This window comes from Hetaerina americana, unplaced genomic scaffold, assembly GCF_022747635.1.
Source record: "Hetaerina americana unplaced genomic scaffold, ioHetAmer1.1.p SCAF_1351, whole genome shotgun sequence".
Taxonomy (NCBI): domain Eukaryota; kingdom Metazoa; phylum Arthropoda; class Insecta; order Odonata; family Calopterygidae; genus Hetaerina; species Hetaerina americana.
In genome coordinates this window covers 1-24,077 of record NW_027286461.1, presented here as the reverse complement: position 1 = coordinate 24,077, position 24,077 = coordinate 1, and the positions used below count along the sequence as shown (strand labels likewise).

Genomic DNA, 24,077 nt, shown 5'->3' with positions numbered 1-24,077 from the left:
CAAGGGCTAAAAACAATGAAAGACTAATATGTGGTGGACCAAGATAATCAAGGCCCAGATGTACTCAGCAGTTAATCCAACAGAGCAAGGAGCAGAGCAGAGAATCAAAGCAAAATAAATTGCTAGGAAGCAATATAACCACTGGAGAAATCTATTCTTATAAATGCTAATGTATGATAGAGCAGTGAATGATATCACTTGTTTTAACATCGCAGTTATGTTCTGCTTCCGTCACATTTCAGGTACACATTATCCGGCAAGTGTGTCTCGAGGAAGGAATTCACAGAATAGTCCTATTACATCCCCTTTATATTAGTAGTATGAATATTATTTATTTAAATATCTTCTTTCAATCTGGGTCAGGATTTGGAATCAAACTTCACTTTTTATTGATCCAAATCAGGAATTACTGAATATTTTTCCTATCATTAATGTAATCAATTAAAGGTTCACTTTTTCTGGTGATATTATTATTTGATAGTCTACCGTTTATGGTAGGTTTTGGATGGACACAAACTTAACACTATGTCATTTATTAGCCTTACCTACCAAAGACACAACCTGGCATCAAATACTACATTAAAATGATCATCGATTTCACATGTATCCTACTTCCCTTCATTCTGTCCAACATGCCCGTAATTTTCTGTCCTTTTACTTGCCCAACATCTATCCCTTCTATCACAGTCTTCAGCATTCCATCGCCAATCAAAATGCTCTGCATGCATCCTTCCTGCTCATTTGGATATCTCCCAAAAATCCAACCTCCTCCTAGTAGTAGTAGTTTTGAGGGGAGGCGACCGACAGCTAAGGTCATTTGCGCCATAGGGGATGGACAGGAAAGGATGAAGGGTGGAGAGAAACCCGGCGTCGGCATTAGCCTACTCTTTACGAAAGGCGCCAAGGGGTCCGCAGTTTAACGTCCCATCCGACGGACGGCGTACTCCCTCAAAGTGCCCTCCACATAGCACCTCAAGTAGGGATCGAGATACCTCTGAAAAATATTCAACACCGCCGGGATTTGAACCCGCGCCCTCAGGGTGCAACCTCCTCCTCCACCATGCCTAGAACTTCCTTGGCTTTTTTCTTCCTATTCATTTCACCTTTTCCATCATCTCAACACCTGCATCTCCAAACTACCAAATAAATATCTCGTCTCTCCTAACACAACACAACCCAACATCCTACACCAAAGCAGACCCCTCTTCATCTTCGTATACCTCCCTCCCCCCTTCATTCCATTTAACATCATTATCCTGTACCTTCCCTTTCCTCGTTTGCCTAACATTCTACCCTCTTTTTCTTCGGCCTCAACTTCCTACTGCCGATCAATACACCCTTCAATTATTTTTGCTGCCTCCTTAGGATTTCTCCCAATAATCCCCTCTCCTCCCTCACCATACCCAGTGCGTCCTCATTTATTTTCCTTTCGGCCCATTTCACCCACCTTCTCCATTCTTCTCCACTCTCACATTTCTAAAGCCTCCATTCTACGGCTATGCTCCTGCTTCAATTACCACATTTCAGCGCCGTACATAACTACACTCCATGTCAAAGTTTCAACAAGCCTTTTCTTAACATCCCTATCGTTACCTCTCTCCTCCTTGTGAAAGCTTCTTTGCCTTATGCAATTCTTCTCCTAATGTCCCAACTACCTTGACCATTTTGGTCCAAAACACTTCCGAGATACATAAACTGTTCCACTTGTTCTACTTTGTGCCCTCAAATTTTAATGTTTAGCTTAGCATTTTTCTTTCTGGAAAACAGTATAACCTTTGGTTTATTTGTATTTATTCTCATCCCATACCTATGGCTGTGAATTTCCAATGCACTCCAATTCTTGCAACCCTTTAAGAATGCAGTGTAATGTGCATGGATGAGAATCAATTTAAACAAAAGAAAGGCTGTGCAGTGTTAGAGAAGGAGAAAATAAAAGGTTAACATTAAGGTAGCAGTTCATAAACATGAGTAAGTTGACTTATCTCAGAAGTATTTGGACCAAAGTGGTCAAAGTTGAAGGAATATGAGAAGGAGAATGGGTTGGTCAAAAGAGCTTTCACTACGAGGAGGGAATTTATGAAAGAGTAGGGATGCTGAGAAACATCTCATGAAAACTCTGGTATGAAGCATGGTTTTTCAACGTGGAGGAACGTGGTCATTGAAGCTAGACCATAGGAATAGATAGGAGGATTTTGAAATGTGGGTGTGGAGAGGGATAAGTGGACAGAAAGGAAAACAAATGAGGAGGTGCAAGTTATGGTGGGCGAGGAGAGGGGATTGTTGGGAGATTTACAAAGGAGACAGGAAAAATGGATGCAGAGCACTTTGATTGGCTATGGTAGTTGAAAACCTTGATAGAGGGAAGAACATTGGATGAAAGAGGGAGGGGTAGCAATAGTATGGGGATGTTGGATGGGATGAAGGGAGTGAGGAAGTATGTGGAATTGAGGAAGTTCTTATTGCGTTGTCGAATATCTGGTTGTGTTTTGTTAGGAAAAGCAAATAAATGTATTATTGTACTATTGTATAGCCTGTTTCTGTCCACTTACCTTAACCAGTAGAATACCAATAATAATGGCAATGGAAATATCTTTATACAAGAAGGTCCTTTGGTAATAACTGATAAAGATTTGTGAAAAGATGGTGCCTGAGATCCCATGTGAAACATTAAACCATAATTATGAGGACAATTCTGCATTATGAAAAATGTACATGATCTTACATTGTCTATTTTCCAATTAGTCATGAATAATTGAGTTTCCGATTGCAATATTATGAGCTCGTTGATACATAGGTACTTGTATAGAATTATGTTGTACATATTTCAATTCTAAAAAAAAGTATAATTACTTTTAAAATACTATTATAGACCTTTGATGTAGGAGTGCTGGAAGGTGGTCTTAGCACCATTCTTGTTATATTTTGAGGAATGGTTAGAATATCCAATTGAATTTATGTAGTTCCACTCCAGGTCATGTTAATGTAAGCCAAGTGCTTATGAATTTAAGCAAAGTGAACATTTCTTAAGGTTTCAAGGGTTCAGCATTTTTATTGATTGCTGTAGGATCCTGTACCATCAGTGAAGCAGCTGATGCCATTTCTTTTGCTGTCATGTTGTGTGCCCTTTGCTGAAATGAAGAGTAAAACATTGAGATTAGGGAGTAATGTGTGTTGAAATGTTTGTTGCATAAGTGGACAAGGTCTCAAATTCGTCATCTCAGAATCACAATCAACACTTTTTGCATTCTCAACTTTAGTTAGTTTTCAGGGACCTGCTATTTGGTGTTTCTTGCAGTTTACATATGTGCATACATATTCCAATGCACCAATGATTGGTCCCACACAAAATATACATTCCCCATGTTTGCTTAAGCAAGGGAGGTTGTTGATTCCTCTCTCACTAACCCTGAGTCTTTTATGGATGGTAAAAATATAAATTTTCCTCATCCTTTGTTTGATGTTGGTAATGGTGTGCCTCCAAAACTGCACCAGTGTGTACTTGGCGAGTGGTCAGCCGTTTCCAATAGGGCACCACCCCAAGGCAAGAAGCATTAATGCGCATCTGTGCGCCCCTCTTGCCAGCGCTGACTCTTGTGATCGATGAAAATGATATGGGTGATCCTCCTCTTTCTCTCTCTCTCTCTCTTTCTCTCTCCTTCCCCCCCCCCACCATTCCCTCCTGGTGTTCCTCTCTCTTGTGCCGCGGTGCACGGCTGCGTATGCACTTCCCTCTTCCCCCCTCCTCTCTCACTTGTGCTTGTGCCGCAGGTGGTGATGTGGGGTCCCGCCCTCAGCACCCTCCCCCTCCACTGCCTCAGCCTCCCCCCCCGAACCGACCCCTCTTTCCCCAGTGGTCCCACCACGTGTGCCCCCAATTCCTGCCCACCGCTCACCCCAACTCGGTGCAATCTGCCTCTGGCACAGCTCACCAGCACCAGGTGGCGTCCTCGCAGCAGCAGCAACAGCAGCAGCAGGTGGTTGGCGCTGGCGCCCATGTGCACCTCCAGGGGTCGTCGTCGTCGTCCGCCCCTCCTGCCCACCAGCACCACTATCACCACCACCATCACCACCACCACCACCACCACCCCTCCTCTCACCACCAGGTGCCACCCCCGTTCGTGGCCAGGAGGGGCTCCAATCCCTCCTCAAACTCGACACCAGCCCCCTCCTCCACCTCCCCCTTCTTCCGAAATCACAAATTTGTCGGCCCCGCCCACATGAGGTCATCTAGGTATAGAAACGCGGCCCACAGCCAAGGTAATTGCAAGCAAGCAGAGCCTGTCGAGAGCTAGAGCTTCTTCCCCCATATCTTAGGAGAAGTGGCCCCCCACCCCACTCCCATTACCACCTGTGTTACTTGCCTTTGCAGTAGGCCCACCCCATAGACTCTTGTTGTTTCCATCATTGATACCATTGCTCTTGCTGTCACTACCATATTGTAATGCAGTGAAAACCTCTGTGTAGTGAACATGTTTGTAACGGAACAACTCTTCACAGCATAAAACTCTTGATATGAATACTCTCTTTACAGTAAACCTATGTAGATATCAATTCCAGCCAAGGACAGTTAAGTGATGTTATCCCATCCATTGTCATCAGAATTGAAACTAGAGCGATTGAAAAACTAACCGTATGGTTTTCTCCATCCAGAATTAATTTACATTACATAATATACTCACACGAGGAAATCTGTTTGGATAAGTTGAAGAGGTCGTGTCTGTATGAAATGGGTGTGCAGAGGTTCAACTCTGTTGTCTTGAACCCATTCAAGACGTAAATCATTCCAGTGCTGATTCTAAGGAAATGGAGGGCAACCAACTTGCATAGGATTTATTTTGCATGACAAAATATCTCTGGTGCAATGCTGAAGAAAATGGGATGATGTCATGTAATTGTTTTTGACTGGCATATACTCATCGGTTTTTCTTGAAGAGGCTTCTGTTGGAAAGAGTTGCAACAAATAGAGGTTTTGCTGCGCTATCATTTTGATTGATTTTGTCGACCCAGTGTATGCATTTCTCCTCGAGAGTGTATATTATTTCCTCTGGATCCTTATTGTGAGCCCTTCTTGCAATTCCTCTGAAGGAAGCACATGCTTGTTTTAAGTCTTTGGTTGCTGCGTGTAGTCGATTGCTTGGTAAGATGTTTATTTGGGAGATCATGAAGATTTAAATTTGATTTATTTTTGTTCACAGTGAATTAGTATTTTTTTAAGGCTAAATTTATTAGATTAATTGAAAACCTCTCTCTATTCCAATTTTTGCTTCCAGCATGCAGAGCCTGTAGCTCATTTACTTTCTTTTGCAGCACTAGCTCTTGTCTGCTCTCCCCAAGTTCTTTGTTGCATGGAAAACACTATTATTGTTATGCTCTTCGATACTGGAATGTCTCCTCTTTTATTTTTTTAATTGTTGATATTTTTTTTAGTTATTTCAGTTTTTCAAGAGACACCATTTGGCTGTTAACCATTAAATGTGTAAATGCTCAGGATGTTTTTCAATGTGTGTTAATTAGTAAATCTACAACTAGAAGTCAATCTCCCATCTCTTGTGGGGTCATATAAACCTAATGCGTTATTGATATTTCCCTATCATTAGTAATCACCCATTGCAGATTTAATTGTTTATTCTGTCATAATTATCCTCTGTAAAATAATTTGTTAACTGAGTCTTGCCAAAGTAGGTAATAGAATTGTTCTACATATACATGATACATATGTGTCCCCGTCGATCTGTATCTATAATGCTTTGTGTCTCTAACTATGCATGAGGCTCTCTGCTGCTGTTGTTTGGTACTTAATGCTCTCTGGAACTAGCGAGTAATTATGTGACTTGATTAGTGGAGCTGTTTGACAGAACAGGAAGCATATTGCATGTCCCATTTCAGCTCAGACCAGGGGGCTCCAACGTCAGATATCCCATGAAGATGCTGACGATGGCGAGTATGAAGTGATTGTGGTTGATGAGAACAATTCATCCGTCCTAGCTGATAATGACGCCCACTCCAGTGGGCCACCGTCAATTAAGGTGATCAACAAAGTGTGCTAGCTCAGTTGTATAATTAATTGGTGGCCACCATTCACTGTTGGGGTCCTCCTCTCTTGCAATCCATGCCTTCTATTCTTGAGGAATCCTTGAGAAAGTTCATACATTTCATGAAAGGGCAGCTTACTTGCTTTATGCTAAATTTTGGCCACATTTTGCATGCAAGTTCAGGAAATGAAGTGTCTCATAAAGGATGTGTGCTCTGTCAATACAACTCATGCAATATTAGTATACAGAAATGCTTTTTCGGAATTGTCTGAATTGATCTGAAGCAAGTTGAGCGTAATGCATTCATTTATTGTAAAATTAGGTATCAAGTTACTGTAGCTTTGCCGTATAACCATTAATGATGTTTTTTTTTATGAAATATGCACACAGTTGATGTTAAAAAAAATAGTTTCTAAAAAATTAAACTTGAATGACTTGTGTCCAGAACTTGTGGCCAATGAGCATAGAACTTTGAACTAAGCAGAAGGTAGTTTTTCTTTCCACTAATTAGTTGTTAAAAATTTAGTATGAGTGTAATCATTTTATTTAGAGATAAATTAAATTTTTGAGTAATCCTTGAATTATGTTAGCCATGTGTACAAACTTGTTAATTGTGTATTTTTAAAGTAATAATGCCTTATCTTACATGCATTTGCATGCTTGCCTTGATTGGATCATGTGTGTTCTCTCAAAATCTTTGCCTTTTATGAAACAATTTTGGAACTTACTGTCAGAAGCAGGGTAAGGCATTTGAATTTTGGTCAATTTGCTAGATGCCAACAAAAGCTGGTTTTTCTCCTTGTTTGTGGCCATGGTGACATGGTATGCTCTGGTGGGGAGGCATTAACATAGTTTGTTATGGTGATTAATATTTCCAATTTTTAACATCCAATAACGTTCAAAGCTTGTTGACTAATAAGACACTCTAATTTGGCTGATGGTTGCTTTGAATACATAACTGTGAATGCTAGATGCTGTAATGCCTCTTCCTTTTCTTATCTCCTATGAATAATAAGCTAGCTATCAAATTACCTATAGCTTCTTCAATGTAGTATATTAATCCTAATGTGTGTGTTGATGATCTGCGGTTATATCTTTTACCGATGCTCTTCTCACTTTAACCTAGCCTTTAACCCAACTCTTGGCAATGTAGGGTAGCGCAAGGGCCAGAACTTCCCAACCTTCCTTAACTGCTCACAATTACGATGTAGATCCGCAAGATGGCTTGAGGTATGGGAGACATGCTCCCATCAGAACCGAGCATCATCCTCACAGTAACAAGGTAAAGCAGACTTAAGCCCTGCTTGACTCATCATTCTGGCCTCTCATGAAATAAATATATGCTTACTGAACAAAGCTTATGAATTAACAATGTGTACTTATATCAAAGCATAACTCTTTGTGAAATATATTTCTGTATGGTTTAGAACTTGACCCCATGAAACTTCATATCCTATAAATAAACTCAGTGTGACTTATTAATTAGGGAAAGTTGATGTATTTAATAAGCACAAGACAAGTCTAAGTACTTGTATACTTGACAGTTGGATTTCCTGAACGACAATGAATTCTGGTTGCCCCATTTCCCTCCATTGTAGTTAAAAGCATCTGAGTGGTAATAATTGGTATTACATTTCCTTTTAGTGTTTTCAATTATTGCTTGTTTTAGTTTATATGTCTGTTTTTGCCATTGAAACATTCATTTGCAAATCGTAGTAAGGTCTTTGACTCCCCTTTAACTTGTGGACTTGGTCCATTTCTCGACTGCCTGCAAAGGGATCCTGGAGGATTATTTAATTGAGAAATGTGGCAACCAGGAGGTAATTTGTAAAAATCTCCGCAAAGATAGTATATGAATGAAACTGTACTCATAGAGGCATGCTCAGCAAATTAAGAATTTTACTATTTAATACTTGAAATAATCAAGCAGCTTAAAATGCAGAATATGAAATGAATGATTATTACTTCCTGAAGTAAATTTTTGAATTCATATTGTACTTTGACAAATTTTATTGTAAGTGCTTTTGTTATGATTCCATAAGTGCATGCAATAGACACTTTAGAACTAGTAAATTCATATGAATATTATTTTGATCTTTAACCAAAGATTTCTGTATCTTTTCTCTCATAAAATTAATAATAAATTTTACTGAGGAGCGTAAAACTGGTTTATTATCCTAAATGTATGGATTTCGACAGCTTGCTCTGATTTTAGGAGTTTCTGAGTCAAATATAGAAATTGGTTGTCTTTATTTTTGAGTTTGCAAATTTACGTTCATAGTTCAAGGGATGATATCCCCTTAAGTAGCCCACACAGGACCATTTGAAGCATGCACCTTGGTGATATCAGTGCGTGAAAGGGGGAAGACTGGGGGAGGGAATGAGGTTGAATAGTTGGCCTTTTAGCAAAATCATATCTGGAGGGAGGTGAACGGGTGACTCATGTGAGCCATTGATGGAACCTACCCTGCTCCACCCTAACTGATGTCTCCTACCCTAATCTGGTATTTCAACCCCATAGCAATGGATAACAAAATGACAGCCATTGATGGCTCTCATCATGCCTCTCTCTCATTTATGTGTAAAGTCAATGCAAAGGAAAATATTTGATCTGCAAAAAATGTATGTTTGTAGTCTTCAATCGTGTGCCCATATTTTAAACCTTTGCATCTCCTACTTCAATATGCTTTCTTCACCTAATTCTGTTTTTACGACCATATTATTTCTTTTTCATTTAAAATTTCATGTTAATTTACCGCATAAAGGTAAAGATTTAAAATTACAAATAACAGGTTTTTAATAAAAATGTAGGTAATGTTGATGGGGTAAGTTTGTGAAACTTGAATTCAATAAGAGGGAGAGTTTGTGGAGCATGAGTGATTTTCCATCCAGGTTATCCACCCCAAAGCCACTGTCAAGGTGGGGAGTGAGGGGAATGCAGAGGGCAGTGTGTGTGCGGGAGTGGGCAGGGGATGAAATAGGTTAATGAGCGTTGTTGGGCTAGAGGGTATTATTTGATCCATGCCAATTAAAGGGGCATTGCAGGCTGTGAAATGTCATTCATGGCAACGCTTAAGTCAGGTGGGCTGCTCATGTGGAGGAAGGGGGAAGCGGTGGGCGACAATGGAATGTGAAAGGAAGAGAGCAAGCTCATTGAAAAACTTGAACTTTTTAATCTTTTAAGAAAAGTTAATATTGAAATTCAAAAGTATGAGTAGCTAAAATGAATGTGAATGGAGTGGGTAGCAAGTAATAAACTCCAAGTTACTACTTGTGGTTGGATTGTCTTTTTTTAATATATGCTTAATATTTATCCTTTGTTAATATTACCAGTTTTTATAAAGCAATCAATAAATATCACATTGTATGGTTTGCGTTTAATTGAATCCCCTTCAAATCAAGTATAAATTTATACAAAGATTCTCACCCTCCTCATCTACCTTTCATAAACGTGGTCTGACATCTGCTGCGCTCACTGGGACAGCCTTACCTCAATAGTGTCTGCCTCACCAAATTAGTGATAGCTCTGCACCTTTTCTCAGATGACCTTTATTTCAAGTTGTAAATATCATGTGCGAAGAAAATAATTTTAAAATTTTGAATAGCAGTATAAATAATTATTCTTACTTTTCCAACCTATATGTGCTTGGCATTAATTATCTAATTTTGCAAAGTACTTATATATATATATATATATATATATATATATATATATATATATATATATATATATATATATATATGTATGTATATATATATATGTATATATATATATATATATATATATATATGTGTATGTATATATATATATGTATATATATATATATATATATATATATATATATATATATATATATATATAAATTGGACAGCAACAAACAATATAGAAACACATAAAAAGATCACTCTCACGATATTTCTTGATCATTTCGACGGAATTCCGCTCTGTCTTCATCGGAAGATATAGAAGTAATTATACTACGAGGGTCATCCGGAAAGTAGTACCCGTTCGTGAAATAAAAAGACAAAAGTAAATATTAACAAACATAAAAAATTTTATTTGAAAGAGGATACTTTAAACTACTTCTCAACATAATCTCCAAGCAAATTAAGGCATTTGTCATAACGTGTGACAAGTTTCTGTATTCCTGCTGCATAGTCCTTCGCCGCCAGCTCATTGAGATACGCGAGGGACCCATCTTGCACAAATTTTTGCATAATGCAGATGGTGTTTAACAATTTCATGAACAATTGTTCGAGAAAAATTGAGAAAATGCTCACAGATGTCATCAATTGTGACGCGCCGATCGTTCCTCACGAATTCGTCAACTGAGCTCACCAGTTGGTCTGTAATGACAGACGGTCTCCCCGAACGCTCATCGTCGTGTGTGTTCCCCCTCCCCATGTTGAAGTTGCGACACCACCGCCGAACAGACGACTCGTCCATTACATTGTCTCCATACACCTCCTTTAATTGGCGATGAATATCACATGGGCGAACGTTTCTTGCATTGAGGAATTTAATCACTGCCCTCACTTCACAACTGGCGGCGTTCTCAATTTTTTTAAACATTGTAAACAATCACAGAAACAACACAGGCAATGCTAGCGTCACGCAACTTGGCTCAGAGAAGGCAGACAAGCCACTGAAGCTATCTGACCTCGTCCAGCGGCTACTCGCGTCGTCAGCACTTCATGCGGCACGAACGGGTACTACTTTCCGGATGACCCTCGTAGTAATCAGTAATTATAAAGTAATTATATTAGTAATAATTAAATTAGAATATTAATAATCATTACTCCTATATCTTCCGATGAAGACGGAGCAGAATTCCATCAAAATGATCAAGAGATAAGTGATTTATGTGTTTCTATATTGTTTGTTGCTATTCAATTTATTATTCAACACTTTCGTGTTACGTCGACGAAATCATCTATATATATGTGTATATGTTAATGTATATGTATATATATATGTATATATATATATATATGTATATATATATATGTATATATGTGTGTGTGTATATATATATATATATATATATATATATATATATATATATATATATATATATATATATATATATGTATGTATATATATATGTATATATATATATATATATATATGTATACACACACACACACACACACACACACACACACACACACACACACACACACACACACACACACACACACACACATATATATATATATATATATATATATATATATATATATATGTGTGTAATGGGCTGACACAATATAACACAAATAGAATGGAATAGACACATTTAAAAGAACACTCACACAGTAAATTGTTCGAGCTTTCGGCCCTCTCAGAGGCCTTCTTCAAGAGAGACTGAAAATATGCTGTTGCTGTGGAGAGGGGAAAGAGGTATGGGCGGGGAGGGGAGGTGTGGAGGGAATGCTGGGAGGGAAATTAAATACGGCGGTTAAGGGTGGGAATTTTGAAAGAACGGAAAGCTGATATGTAGGCGGATTCACGAGTTCTCACCTCTATATTGGTGGCTGAATCAGGTAGGGGTTCTAGGATGCTGAGAGCAAAACACTGGTCGAATGAAAGGTTGTGGGAATTGGCGTGTAAAGGGATAGGAAGAGAAGAGAGTGAGGCAGAATTGCAGGAGTACCGGTGATTATTCATTCGGATGGATAAGGGGGTAATGCATTCGCCTATGTAAAAGGAAGTGCAGTGTTTGCATGATAAAACATAAATAATATTTTTTGAGAGGCAATTAGCGTGGGAACGAGGTGAGGGGGCAATGAGGGGATGTAGGGAGAGGGGAGTAGGCATAATAAGAGGACAGGTTTTACATCGGGGGCGGTTGCAAGTTGGAGAAATATTGGGAAATTTGTCACAAGGGGGCGCCAAAGGGTTGGTGGATCTCAGAAGGTTTTTGAGATTGGCGGGTCGTCTGTATGCGATAGATGGGCATTGGGGTAGTAAGGATGAGGTCGCGTCATTGTCATGTAAAATAGGAAACAGTTCTTTAAGGAGGGTTTTCAGTCTGTGTGATCTGGGGTAATAGGTGGTGCAAAGGTTTGAGTCCTGCGTCAGATGTGGGCTTGTTATTGTGTGGTGTGTGTGGTCGGGTGGAACGGTGGATTTTATTTTGTTGTAACTTTTCTGGGTAACCGCGTTTGAGGAGTGCAATATGTAGATTGTCAAGGTATTTGTTGAGAGTGGCTTTGGTGTTGCAAATACGGTGTCCGCGGATAGAGAGAGAGTTAGGAATCGAGTGTTTTGTTTGTTGAGGATGATAGCTAGTGACGTTTAGGTATTGCTGATGGTTATTGGCTTTGATGTGTACTGAAGTAGTGAATTTGTTGTTTTGAAGTGAGATGTCTGTGTCAAGAAAGATGATGGTGGAGTCTGAAATGGAAGAGGTGAATTTAACAGTGAAAGATGAATTTAAGGCGGATAAGAAATTGTTGAGAGAATCAGAGCCATGTGTCCAGAGAATAAAAATATCGTCTATGTAGCAGACCCAGAAAAGAGGTTGAAGGGGTTGCCGTGACAGGAAAGTCTCTTCGAGATGGCCCATGAAGAGATTGGCATATGATGGTGCCATCCTCTTTCCCATCGCTGTGCCTTTTGTCTGTAGGTAAAAACAATTTTGGAAAGCGAATGCATTTTTGTTTACCCTTAACCGCCATCTTAAATTACCCTCCCAGCATTCCCTCCAAACATCCCCTCCCCGCCCATACCTCTTTCCCCTCTCTACAGCAACAGCATATTTTCAGTCTCACTTGAAGAAGGCCTCTGAGAGGGTCGAAAGCTTGAACAATTTACCATGTGAGTGTCCTTTTGAATGTTGCTATTCTATTCTATTTGTGTTATATTGTGTCAGCCCAGTATATATATATATATATATATATATATATATATATATATATATATATATATATATATATATATATATATATATATATATATATATGTGGTGTATCACGTGTGTACAATATTTGGAAAGCTTAATGTAGGGATCTATTAGAATTTTTCTCTTCAAAAGTATGGGTCATGTTTATCTTGAATTTTTTTTCTATGAATAATATTGTTTGTATGAATGTAATTTTCAATTTCCACCTTAAAGGTTATATGAAAGCTAGGAAAGGTGAAGTTTGTACTTGATGCCCATTCCTCAAAAAATGCTAAGTCTAAAACATTCACTTTAGATCATAATTTGAATTTAATAGTTGTGGTTTGCATTGATTCATATATTTTCAATGGGCCTATAACATCAGAAACAGATATTCTACAGGAGTCATGTTTAAAGTTTCCAAAATTCCACTTCACAAATGTGCAATCTCGTTTCAAATTTGGTATAAATCCTCAATGGACTGGTGTCGCACATCTCTCTTGCCTAGGTCTTATTCTGCACTCCACCAGAACTTTTTATTCACTTATTGCATAACTATTACCAAATTTTTTGTACAAATAGAAGCATGTTGTAATGTTCAATGTGGGCTGGTAGTAAGCTGGTGGTCTTAGAAAAATCTCTGTATTGCTATGGAACAACATGAAATATCTAATTGGTGTGTGAACTTCAGGACATTAGTGAGATTTGCGATTTAGGTGATGGGAAATAATACATTTTTATTCTTTGATAGATTTATTTGGTAGAGGTGCATGCTTATTGAAGTAATTTAATCAAATTGTCTCACTCTGTGTTAGTTCTATTATGCTAAACATTTTATTCCAGAGTGCCGAATCCGTAGAAGAGGTTGGTGGATTGAATATGAATCTAAATGAGGGTAGTATAGACTCTCAACCAACTAATGACATTCTTCAAGAAGAATGCAAGAATGCCAACAGTGATGAAAGTTGGACTGATGTAAATTTGAATGAAGAAGGCGAAAACATTTCAAATAAGGAGGACCATAGGAACATTCACAATTTATCACATTCCAGAGGTAAGATGACCCTTATTTAGTTTGAAATGCATCTACACTTTTGATTCAGTGGCACATTATCAAAACATTTATGGCAATGTTGGTGAGAATGGGTGTGGGTATGAAGCCCCCATGACATAGTTCTTAAAGTGCACTCAGGAAGTGTTAGCAAGTTGAGAGATCATTATTTATTAGTTTTGAACTTTTGGGGATAGAGATGGTGCGGGGGCTAACGTACTGGCTTCCGACCCAGAGGGCTCGGGTTCCAATCCTGGCGGTGTTGAATATTTTCATAGGTATCTCGATCCCTACTTGAGGTGCTATGTGGAGGGCACTTTGAGTGACTACGCCGTCCGTCGGATGGGACGTTAGCTTGTGGACCCCTCGGCACCCTTCGTAAAGAGCAGGCTAATGCCGACGCCGGGTTTCTCTCCACCCTTCATCCTTTCCTGTCCATCCCTAATGGCGCAAATGACCTCAGCTCTCGGTCGACTCCCCTCAAAACTACCACCACTACTACTGCTAGTTTTGAACTCTTAGTAAACTGTTGAAATATCATTAAAATTTTCATTTCATTTGTGAGCACATCTCAGAGAACTCATGATTATGGGTGCACTGAATAATTCTTCTGGACTCTGTCTCTATTTATTGTTTTTCAATTGAGTTCATATAATGATAATTAATGCTCTAATAATTAGCTCTCATACCGTTGAGCTATAATCCATAAATCCATTTTTTAATCCATAAATAATTTTTAAATCCATAAATCCATTTAAATAAACTACGTATGCGCTTGCTTGATAAAATTGTGTTAAAGCCACCATTCCTTTAGTTCCTGCATTTCCCTGAATTATAATACAGAGTCACTCGTAAAATAATGGACTGGCTTTACGTAGTCCCTTTCTAGAAATCACATTTCATCTCTCCCAAAATCATTATCTTTATTCATCCATGCCATGTTGATGTCATCAATCAGTACAATGATACGAGCTCTGTTCAAAAGGTTCCCAAAACTTTGGAAGAGAAGAATTGTTCAGTGAAATTCTGCACAAAACTCTGCTAATCATACATGAAAATTATTGAGTTGAATATCAAGGCTTATGATGAGGAAACTATTAAATGTACTGCACGTAATAAGTGATATCCTTATTTCAAAAAGGGGTGGCAATCAGTGTTGAGACAATGAGTGTTCCGGATGGCCTCAGTTGTTCAGACTTCATGCCACATTATCTACATTGATGAGTTGCAAAAAGAGACAATGGAGAGTATTATGATTCATTATTTCCCTGCTTGAGAGAAGTAATCTGGGAAAACATTTTCTCATTGGGCAAAGAAAGAAGTTATCTTTGATCAAGACAGTGCACAGGTGCAGTTTTGACAATGAACATTATGGAATTTAAGTTTGAGTTATTACAGCATCCACTGCATTCACCAGATTTTGCCCTGACTTTGGCGGGAAACAATTCATATCAAGTGAGAAGGTTATCGCATACACAGATGCCTATTTTGAGGGACCTCCCAAATCTAACTTTTTGAATGGCTTACAAAAGCTGGAGAAATGCTGGGGAAATCAAAATGAGCTAACATGATATAATGTTGAAAAATAAAAAATCTACCCTAAATAATTTGTATTTCTGTTTTTTGTTATTAGGACCTATTGAATAACCCACATATGATCTGAAAATTTTGGAAACTGGTAAATTATAAAGGAGAAAGTTGAATACAGTGGATACCAGGAAACCATCGAGGTTTAAAAGTCATCGTTTTTATGCATTTGTTAGTGAACTTTTGGTGTGTTTTTATTAATAGCTGCAGTGCAGTCATTTAAGTTCTTTGTTGAAGTAAATGATGGCTGTGATGTAAGGATGCTGATAGGAAATTTCTGGTACTAAAAACTGGTATAAATGATTAAACATATATTCATTGTCAGTCCTTAGTCTGATGTAGGTAATTTCAAGAGTTAACCATTGTCAAATGAACTGTATGATGTAGAGAATCAAGATGTGGTCAACATTTCAGCTTTGTCGCAGGGAAAATATTTTTCTACGTGATGAGTTTAGGATTGAAAAGGCAAGCTAAATGTGTTAATTTTAACATTGATTTGTCGAATGAAATGGTAAATTTCTTAAAATAAGGAGTTGTTAAACTTCAGCTAAACTGAAAATATCTTCATGTTGGGTGAGGCAGGTTTTTGGGAATCTAGATGTACAATGGAATTCAGAGAAGCAAAAAATGATCCTCGTCATTGGCATATCAAGTATGTTCCACCAAACCTACATCTTGAAATCTTGTCTCTTGTTCTCTAAAACTTCATCTACTCCTTGTGAAATGATTAGGAAGAAATACTTTTGGAGGAATATCCTCTTTTTATGCTTACATTAGCAGAAATGAAATCCCATATGAAGCAGAATCAGCCTATGTAATCTTTTTTCCATGTTGTTGCCAAAGTTTCATTCATGTCAGTCGATTCATTTACATTTTAAAAGGAAGTCATTCTGCGCATGAAATCACAGTCTTTTTCAAAGGTTTTTTTTATGTTTTTGATGATTCCTATACCTAATTTGTATGGTCAGTAGACAATTGAAATATTACTATTATTATGTATCTACGCTGTATGCAGGTTTCCTACATTTACAGCTCAAAGAGTGTATTGTAATTGCTCAAAGGAGAAGTGACCTCAATTCCTACTTCATCTACGCAGGTGTCCACCATGTCCACCATGGGGGTCGAGAGAGTGGTGGTGACTCGGGAGGGGAGGAGGGCAAGGGAGGGCAGCAGCAGGGTGACATCTCAGTGGTGCGCGTGGACACCATGCATGGACACCACTCCCACCATGCTCACCATGCCCATCAAGCACCATCGCCCACTTCTTCAACGTCCTCTGGAGAAGGAGGGGGCATGCACCAGCACCACTCACACCATTCCCACCACCACTCACACCACCAGGCGAGGCCAGACGACCTGCCCATAAAAGGGGGGTTGCCAGAGGGGTTGACCATGCCCACCCCCTCACGGGAGGCGAGCCTCACGCAGAAGCTTGAGACGGCCCTGGGATCTGTTTGTCCCTTGCTGAGGGAGATCATGGTGGACTTTGCTCCCTTCCTCTCCAAAACGCTCGTGGGCTCCCATGGCCAGGAGCTGCTGATGGAGGGCAAAGGTTAGTGTGCCCTTTTCTCCCCTTGCGCGGTGAATCAGATGGACCAGCTCGAGTTCGCGTATTCCTGAAGGGAGAACAGAAAGTCGTGATAGTTAAAAAACAGCAGATCAGAATACATTATGATTGTGACATGATATGATACGTGAGAACTTTTTTTGAGGGAATAAACATTGCAAGGGTCACAGTACTTAAATGGGGCTGACACGTGTTGCAAAGGACAGTCTAATACTGCTTTTTTTGTTCTCAGGTGTCTTTGTAGTCATTCAAGCAACAGCTAATCCCACTTTCACATGAATTTAAATGTGCTTGAACTATCATTAATGTCAATATGAATCTTCAAATTTTCACTCAATTTGTTTTTCAGTTTCTCCTATGGTTCTGATGTATTTTGCTTTATCTGATCCCTCTCATACATTTGCATAAATTGGTTAGGATTGTCCCAGAAGGTTCAGTAGCCACATGCCGATAACACTCACTTAATTTTCTGTACATGCTTTATGATGCAAGATGAATTGCATTATAATAGGACAATTGTTTAAACATAACCTTTACATGTTTAAAGCATTTTTTTTTTATTTTTCCTAGTATTGCCTGTTTAAAGAATAGAAATTTGTATGCTACTATGAATGAAAATCAATATGTTTATTTTCTAAATGTTATAATCAATTCATTTTAAATTTTCAGGTCTTACAACATTCAAAAATAGTAATTCTGTTGTAGAGTTGGTAATGTTACTCTGTTCCCAAGAATGGCAGAATTCCCTCCAAAAGCATGCTGGACTTGCTTTCATCGAGCTCATTAATGAAGGGAGGTATGTATACGACTTTTTTAATCAACAAAGTTCTTGAATTTCCTTCTTGTGGTCCCCTGTTTAATTTTTCATTTGGTTTAATTGTCAGGCTGCTATCTCATGCCATGAAGGATCACATTGTTCGAGTTGCCAATGAAGCAGAGTTTATTTTAAACAGAATGAGAGCTGATGATGTTCTCAAACATGCAGATTTTGAAGTAAGTATGCCTTGAAATTTCACTATGAAGCATTTAAAAATTCTCATTAGTGAATTTAAAGGGGTTATTGTGAATCAAAAATTGCCTACTCCCTAGAATCATTGTTTACTTCCTGGATAAGGTCTTACCTACTTAATTGCAAGCAAATAATTGAAGTAAATGCCAAGCTTAAGGACAGTTGCAATATTTATTGGCTCAATGTGCTCCTGTCAAATTGTGTGGTGCCGCAGGAATCAATTCTTGGGCCACTTTTATTTACTTTTTTATAAATTACCTTGTCTCATCTACCCAACAAGGCAACAAGTACTTTTATGATCTGTAAGAGTGTCTAATTGTCACTTTAGATGTTCTCAAGCTAGTATATTATGCCAAAATCCATTCCTAGTCGTCCTTTGGTGTAATCTTTTGGGGAAACACTAATGTGGCAGGTAAGACCTTTGTCATGCAAAAAAGATCTTTGAAAGCTCTGGCTGAAGTATCCATCAGAACTTCTGGAAGGCCACTGTTTCTGGAATTCAAAATAATGACATTACTGTGCCTATGTATTTTGTTTCCATGCCTTGCTCTTAAAAAATTCCAGGTTAATATATGTCTAAATCCTCTTTACACGGTTATTTCACTAATAGGAGAGAAAATATAGATTTGATAATAACAATATAATATGATAATATAATTTATTCATTTTGATGAATGGTTAATCCATATTAAGCATGATCAAGGTTATAAAGAAACTCATCAATTTAGTAAAGTGGAAGGACTAACTTTGTAGTTCCACACGAACGATTTATTCATACAACCCGGGTTTCGATTTCATTTATTTATAATGAATCAGTTCCATAAAGTTACGCCAGTAACCATCAATTAGTAAAGTGGGTTAGCGGGTAACCAGGTATACATACGAGTATACCCTATTCGTGAATTGTTTCAAAGTTGCAATGGGTCATAACAAAACAGTTGAAATAAAGCATTGGTGTTGGTATTGTTAAGTTTAGTGACTAATTATTTTGCAGTCACAATGTGCTCAAACACTGCTGGATCGCAGAGAAGAGGAAAGGATGTGTGATCATCTGATAACAGCTGCACGGAGGAGGGATAATGTCATCGCCAGCCGCCTTCTCGAAAAGGTCGTGAATATAATGTCTAACAAACATGGAGCGTGGGGTTACATGGATCCAGGCCAAGCAAAGTAAGCCTCCTATCTAATCCTCAAGGGCTTCTAAGTTCTACTTCCTGCAACTTTCAAGTTTTGCTTGGATTAGCCAAATCGATTGTTAGAAACTTTGGAAATTATTTAAAAGTATCATAAGCTTCCATATGGTATTTGCATTTTCTTTTAAGGCTTAAAGAAGCAATCAGATTGGAATGACATATGTGCCTAACTCTTGGGCGTGGGTTTTGGTGCAGCATTTCCAAAATGCTCATCAATAACTCTGGTAATAACAAAATTGTTGAAAATAGCTTGGATTAAACATAAACATGATGTTATAAATAAATAAATTCCTAAGGAAAAAACACGTGGCAAAAGATATCTGGAAACTCAGTGGTTTATTTTCATTCCATGCTGAAAAGTGCACTGGTTCCCCTTCTGCCAATGGAAAATCGAGCATTGCAATTAATTCTTATGAGTGAAGTGGCTGACGTCAGTATCCCATGGTCACTCATAGATTTCTTCCAATTGCAGGCGCAGTGAGTTTTGGAAGCTTGATGTTTGGGAGGATGATGCACGGAGAAGGAAGAGGTTTGTTCACAACCCGCTCGGGTCGAGTCACCCAGAGGCAACGCTGAAGGCAGCCATAGAGCATGGTGCCCCCGAGGATGCCATCTTGCAGGCAAGAAAAGCATCCCATCCCCTCAAATATGAAGCATATTCGTGAATATGAATTCGCATTAATTTGTGCCACTTCCATTGTTTTTTCTAAGCCTTTTGGCAGCCACTGGCCCTGCATCTAATGATTTGTTTTTCTATGTTTGACCCCAGATATTGTTTCATGAATTTTTGATTCTGAGACATGATCTTTTGACTCAAGTTTTAACTCAAGTCATCTGTTGTCCTTGCATGTAGGCAAGAGAGGAGTTCCATGCCCATTTGGCTGCTAGCAGACTGCAGCAGCAGCCCCTGCAGTCAAATGACCTCATGGATGACAGTGAGCTCATGTCAGATGATCGAGACTTGGATGCTGATCTTGTTGGTGAGTTAGTTATCCTGGTCACATTCACACTCAATAGAATTGACTTAGGAGTTGGTCGTGCGTCAATCAACATTAAGAAGGGCTTCAAATGGATGACATTTCAATTTACTCCATTCTCAGATTTACCGAGTGGTATGAAAAAGGACTTTAGTTAATGACCACATAGATTAGGTAGATGGGTTGCTAATGACCAATGCATAAATGTGAAGTAGGGAGAGGTGGAGATTGGGAGGACATGAGGGCAGGGGTCAAAAAAGGGGAATGGTATCTAATTGAAGCCATGAAAGCACCCCTTTTATTTTTAATTAATGAATCTTTGACACAAGGGATTTTCCCATCCCAATTTATAAGAATCAAAAGTAGTGCCCATTTATAAAAACCATGGCTGTGTCAATGATTTGAACAATTACAGACCAATATCTGTCCAAAATACATTTGCTAAAATATTGGGAAAAGCCATGTCTATTCAAATAGCATCTTATCTTGAAAAAACTTCCTACTTTCAAATTCTCAGCATGGATTTAGATCTGGAAGGTCTACCACAACTGCCATATGTCAGGCAATCGACAGCATACTTAATTCATTAGATGCTAAACGCAAAACTCTTGGAATGTTTTTTGACTTGTCAAAGGCTTTTGATAATGTAAACCACAATAGATTACTAATTAAGCTCAATAGAAAAGGAATTAGAGGAATTCCTCGAAACTGGATGAAGTCCTCTATTCATAATCACACTCAGAAAGTTGTGCTATCAGTTGATGGGCCAAAATATACATCTGAAGCATACCAAGTTAACAAAGGTATTCCACAAGGCTCAACCCTTGGGCCACTCCTTTTTCTGATATACATCAATGACCTTCCTAACTGCTTACCAAATAATGATGGAATAATACCAGAGTTGTATGCTGACGACACTAATGTAATAATATCACCACAAACATATCCCAGCCTTGTTGGAAAATCAAAGTCGGTCACACATGCAATAAAAAAGTGGTGTACAGACAACCATCTAGACTTAAATGCAAATAAAAGTAAAATAGTATACTTTGCATGCAATAAGAATGGGACAGAATGTAAATTTCTAGGTGTGTGCAAATATTTCTTGGGATATGCATGTAAAAGCCCTTCAACATAAGCTCAGTTCACCTGGCTATTTATTAACAAAACCTGTATGAAACTGCAAGTAAAACTGTACTACTCAATTTATACTATGGAGAAATTTATTCAAATATAACCTATAGTATAGCATTATGGGGATCAGCTGCTATTTCTCAAACCATCTTTAAAATGCAAAAGAAGGCTGTTAGAACAATAACCAGGAAACCTCACAATGCTCCATCAAGGCCTATTTTCCATGAATTAACTTTGCTACCACTCCCGTGCATCTACATTATGTTTTTAATTCTATATATAAAAAATAACATTGGCAACTATTCTCTTAACTCTGCCTATCATCATCATTACACCAGAGGCAGGAATGACGTCCATTATGGGAATATAAGCATTGAAGTTAGGACCCAATGAAATGGGCTTCCTATTATAGAACAACCTACCCAAAAGTGTAAAGGATACGAAGGGAACTGCTGCACTCAGGCGTAAATCAAAAAGATATCTCCAACGCAATATGTTCTGTTCGGTTGACAAATATCTCAACAATATTCCCGACCAGTAAGTTCATACTTATAGTTTCTAGCAATGGTCATGGTCTGATTCGTGTTGGTGATAAATGATTTTTCTGAATTGATATTGCATGTGCATGTTACAGCCAATGTCCATGGGTTTGTACCAAACATTTATGCAACTATGAGCATCATTTCTTTTATGTATCTTAATTGAGCCTGTGTCTTTGCTCCTTTTCGATGTGCCTTATATCATGTACATACACCACCTACCCGGTATTTTTTATTGTGATCTCTGGGCAAATAAAAAGTAATAATAATGATGGAACTCGAGTAGTCTTGGGAGGATCCCTGGATGATGGGTGCAGGTGGGACCAGCTGGACCAGTTATCATTATTATTATTACATAAATCTTGTTGCAATTAGGCAATTGTCCTGGTGACAATGGCCAATTCTGGTCAATGGTCACTCTTAAAATGCACATACATACATACACTCACAAGAAGAACAGATATGAGACAAAGTGCTCTTATGTACAATGACACTTAAAGATTACCAACCGCACCTTTACCATCACACAAGGGCTAGGTGGTTCACACCATACCTACAATGCTCTGCCCATAATCACGAACTCTTCATTTTCATATACCGTTCAAAATAGAGATGCCCCATATTTGCCCATCACTACCGACCCTCACCTTTCATTGCACCACATTCCTACCCTGGCTTGTTACCCAGTGCCTTTTCTGGATATAAGTAAAGGTGCCACGCTCATCCAAGTGGTCTTGCGGGTGTCCATCATTGATAAATTCACCAGTGAGCAATAGAGCTCTGTGAGTAACCATTGTCCCCTTTTCACTGCTCACCCATCCCTCATCCCGCTCCTCGCCTCTCCCACTTCACTCTTGTTGGCCATCAACAGCCTGTTTACGTTAAAAAGTGGTGCTTACAATTTTGAAGTGCTTTGGAAAGATTATTCACTTCAGAAATTTAATGTATCATATTTCCCGGACTATAGGACGCGCATGCAATATTAGGATTAGACTGAAAAGGGTCCAAGTAATTTAGTTTGAACACCTCATGCGTATGAAGGAAATGGAATTGCAGCCATAAAAAAATTAGCAGCTATTTCCATATTTATTCAAGGTAGAATCTCAGAAATTCATCACTGCTGCTAAATCATGTATGCTGTTAGTTTCACTGGGATGTCACTTTCCTCATATACACCATAAACACAGTAAATTACCAGAAGGTCAGTTTGGTAGGTGATGGAAGAGTTTACCCAGTACTAAGCCCTATACGGCGTGTGAAATTCACACATCAGGGTAGGGGGGCCAGTTCCTTTCCCTGTGCCAGTTATGGTTTCTCAGGAAGATCTGGTTCATGAAAAATCACATAGCTTGGGTGGAGCTGCAGATGCCCAGAGAGACTTGCCCAGGAATCCAGCCCGGGCCCTCCGGTCAGCAGTCCAACGCTCTACCCTCTGGATTACCTGACTAGTCTGATTACCTGGATAGTCTGACTTTTAACCTTCTGCCAGGATTTTTTCTATCAATCACAAAAACTAGAAATTGAAGGACATTTCATTTTTCCTTTGACTGGTGTGACATAATGAGTGGATTACTTTATCCACTCTAACAGAGATCCCTTGAATAATTTATTGACTGAAATTCTTCAAACATGTTCACTTCTATGTATTATGTTATTTCCATGTGATGTGATAAAATTGCATTGAGGGATATCCCTCCACCCGTAATCATTCTACTAGCTATTCCCATAACTTTTAATTCATTAATATGCATGTCAAAAATGGAAGGAATGAATTAAGTAGCATTTTAATATTTGTAGCCACATAATAAATGCTCTCTTCCGATTTATCAGAGGCGAATACCTGATTCCTTAACTCCATGCAGGGCCCGTGAACATCAGCACAAAGGCCAGACTGATAGCTCCTGGGATCGTGGCTCCTGGCATGGTGTCCATCACGACAACGGAGCTGTACTTCGAAGTTGATGAGGACGACCCAGAGTTCAAGAAGATTGACCCTGAGGTGAGTGGCCGCTGCATTTTCCATATCATCCCAGAAGGCAAGGGTCCTTCACATCCTACTGGGCACCGCAAGTTCTGATTGTGGTGGCTCTTTTTTTAAGGGTCA

General features: G+C 38.7%; 1 protein-coding gene across 1 annotated transcript; it reads left to right on the top strand.

Annotated features, from left to right (window-relative positions):
* Positions 1-3,417: 3,417 nt before the first annotated feature.
* Positions 3,418-23,972, top strand: LOC139686245 (neurobeachin-like; the record flags this gene model as incomplete). Its single annotated transcript, XM_071583407.1, has 12 exons — positions 3,418-3,541; positions 3,769-4,257; positions 5,887-6,026; positions 7,186-7,314; positions 13,760-13,970; positions 16,651-17,106; positions 17,791-17,917; positions 18,006-18,114; positions 19,125-19,300; positions 19,796-19,943; positions 20,177-20,303; positions 23,836-23,972. Coding segments are annotated over exons 1-12 (2,373 nt in total), but the record flags the coding sequence as incomplete, so codon positions are not given.
* Positions 23,973-24,077: the final 105 nt, after the last annotated feature.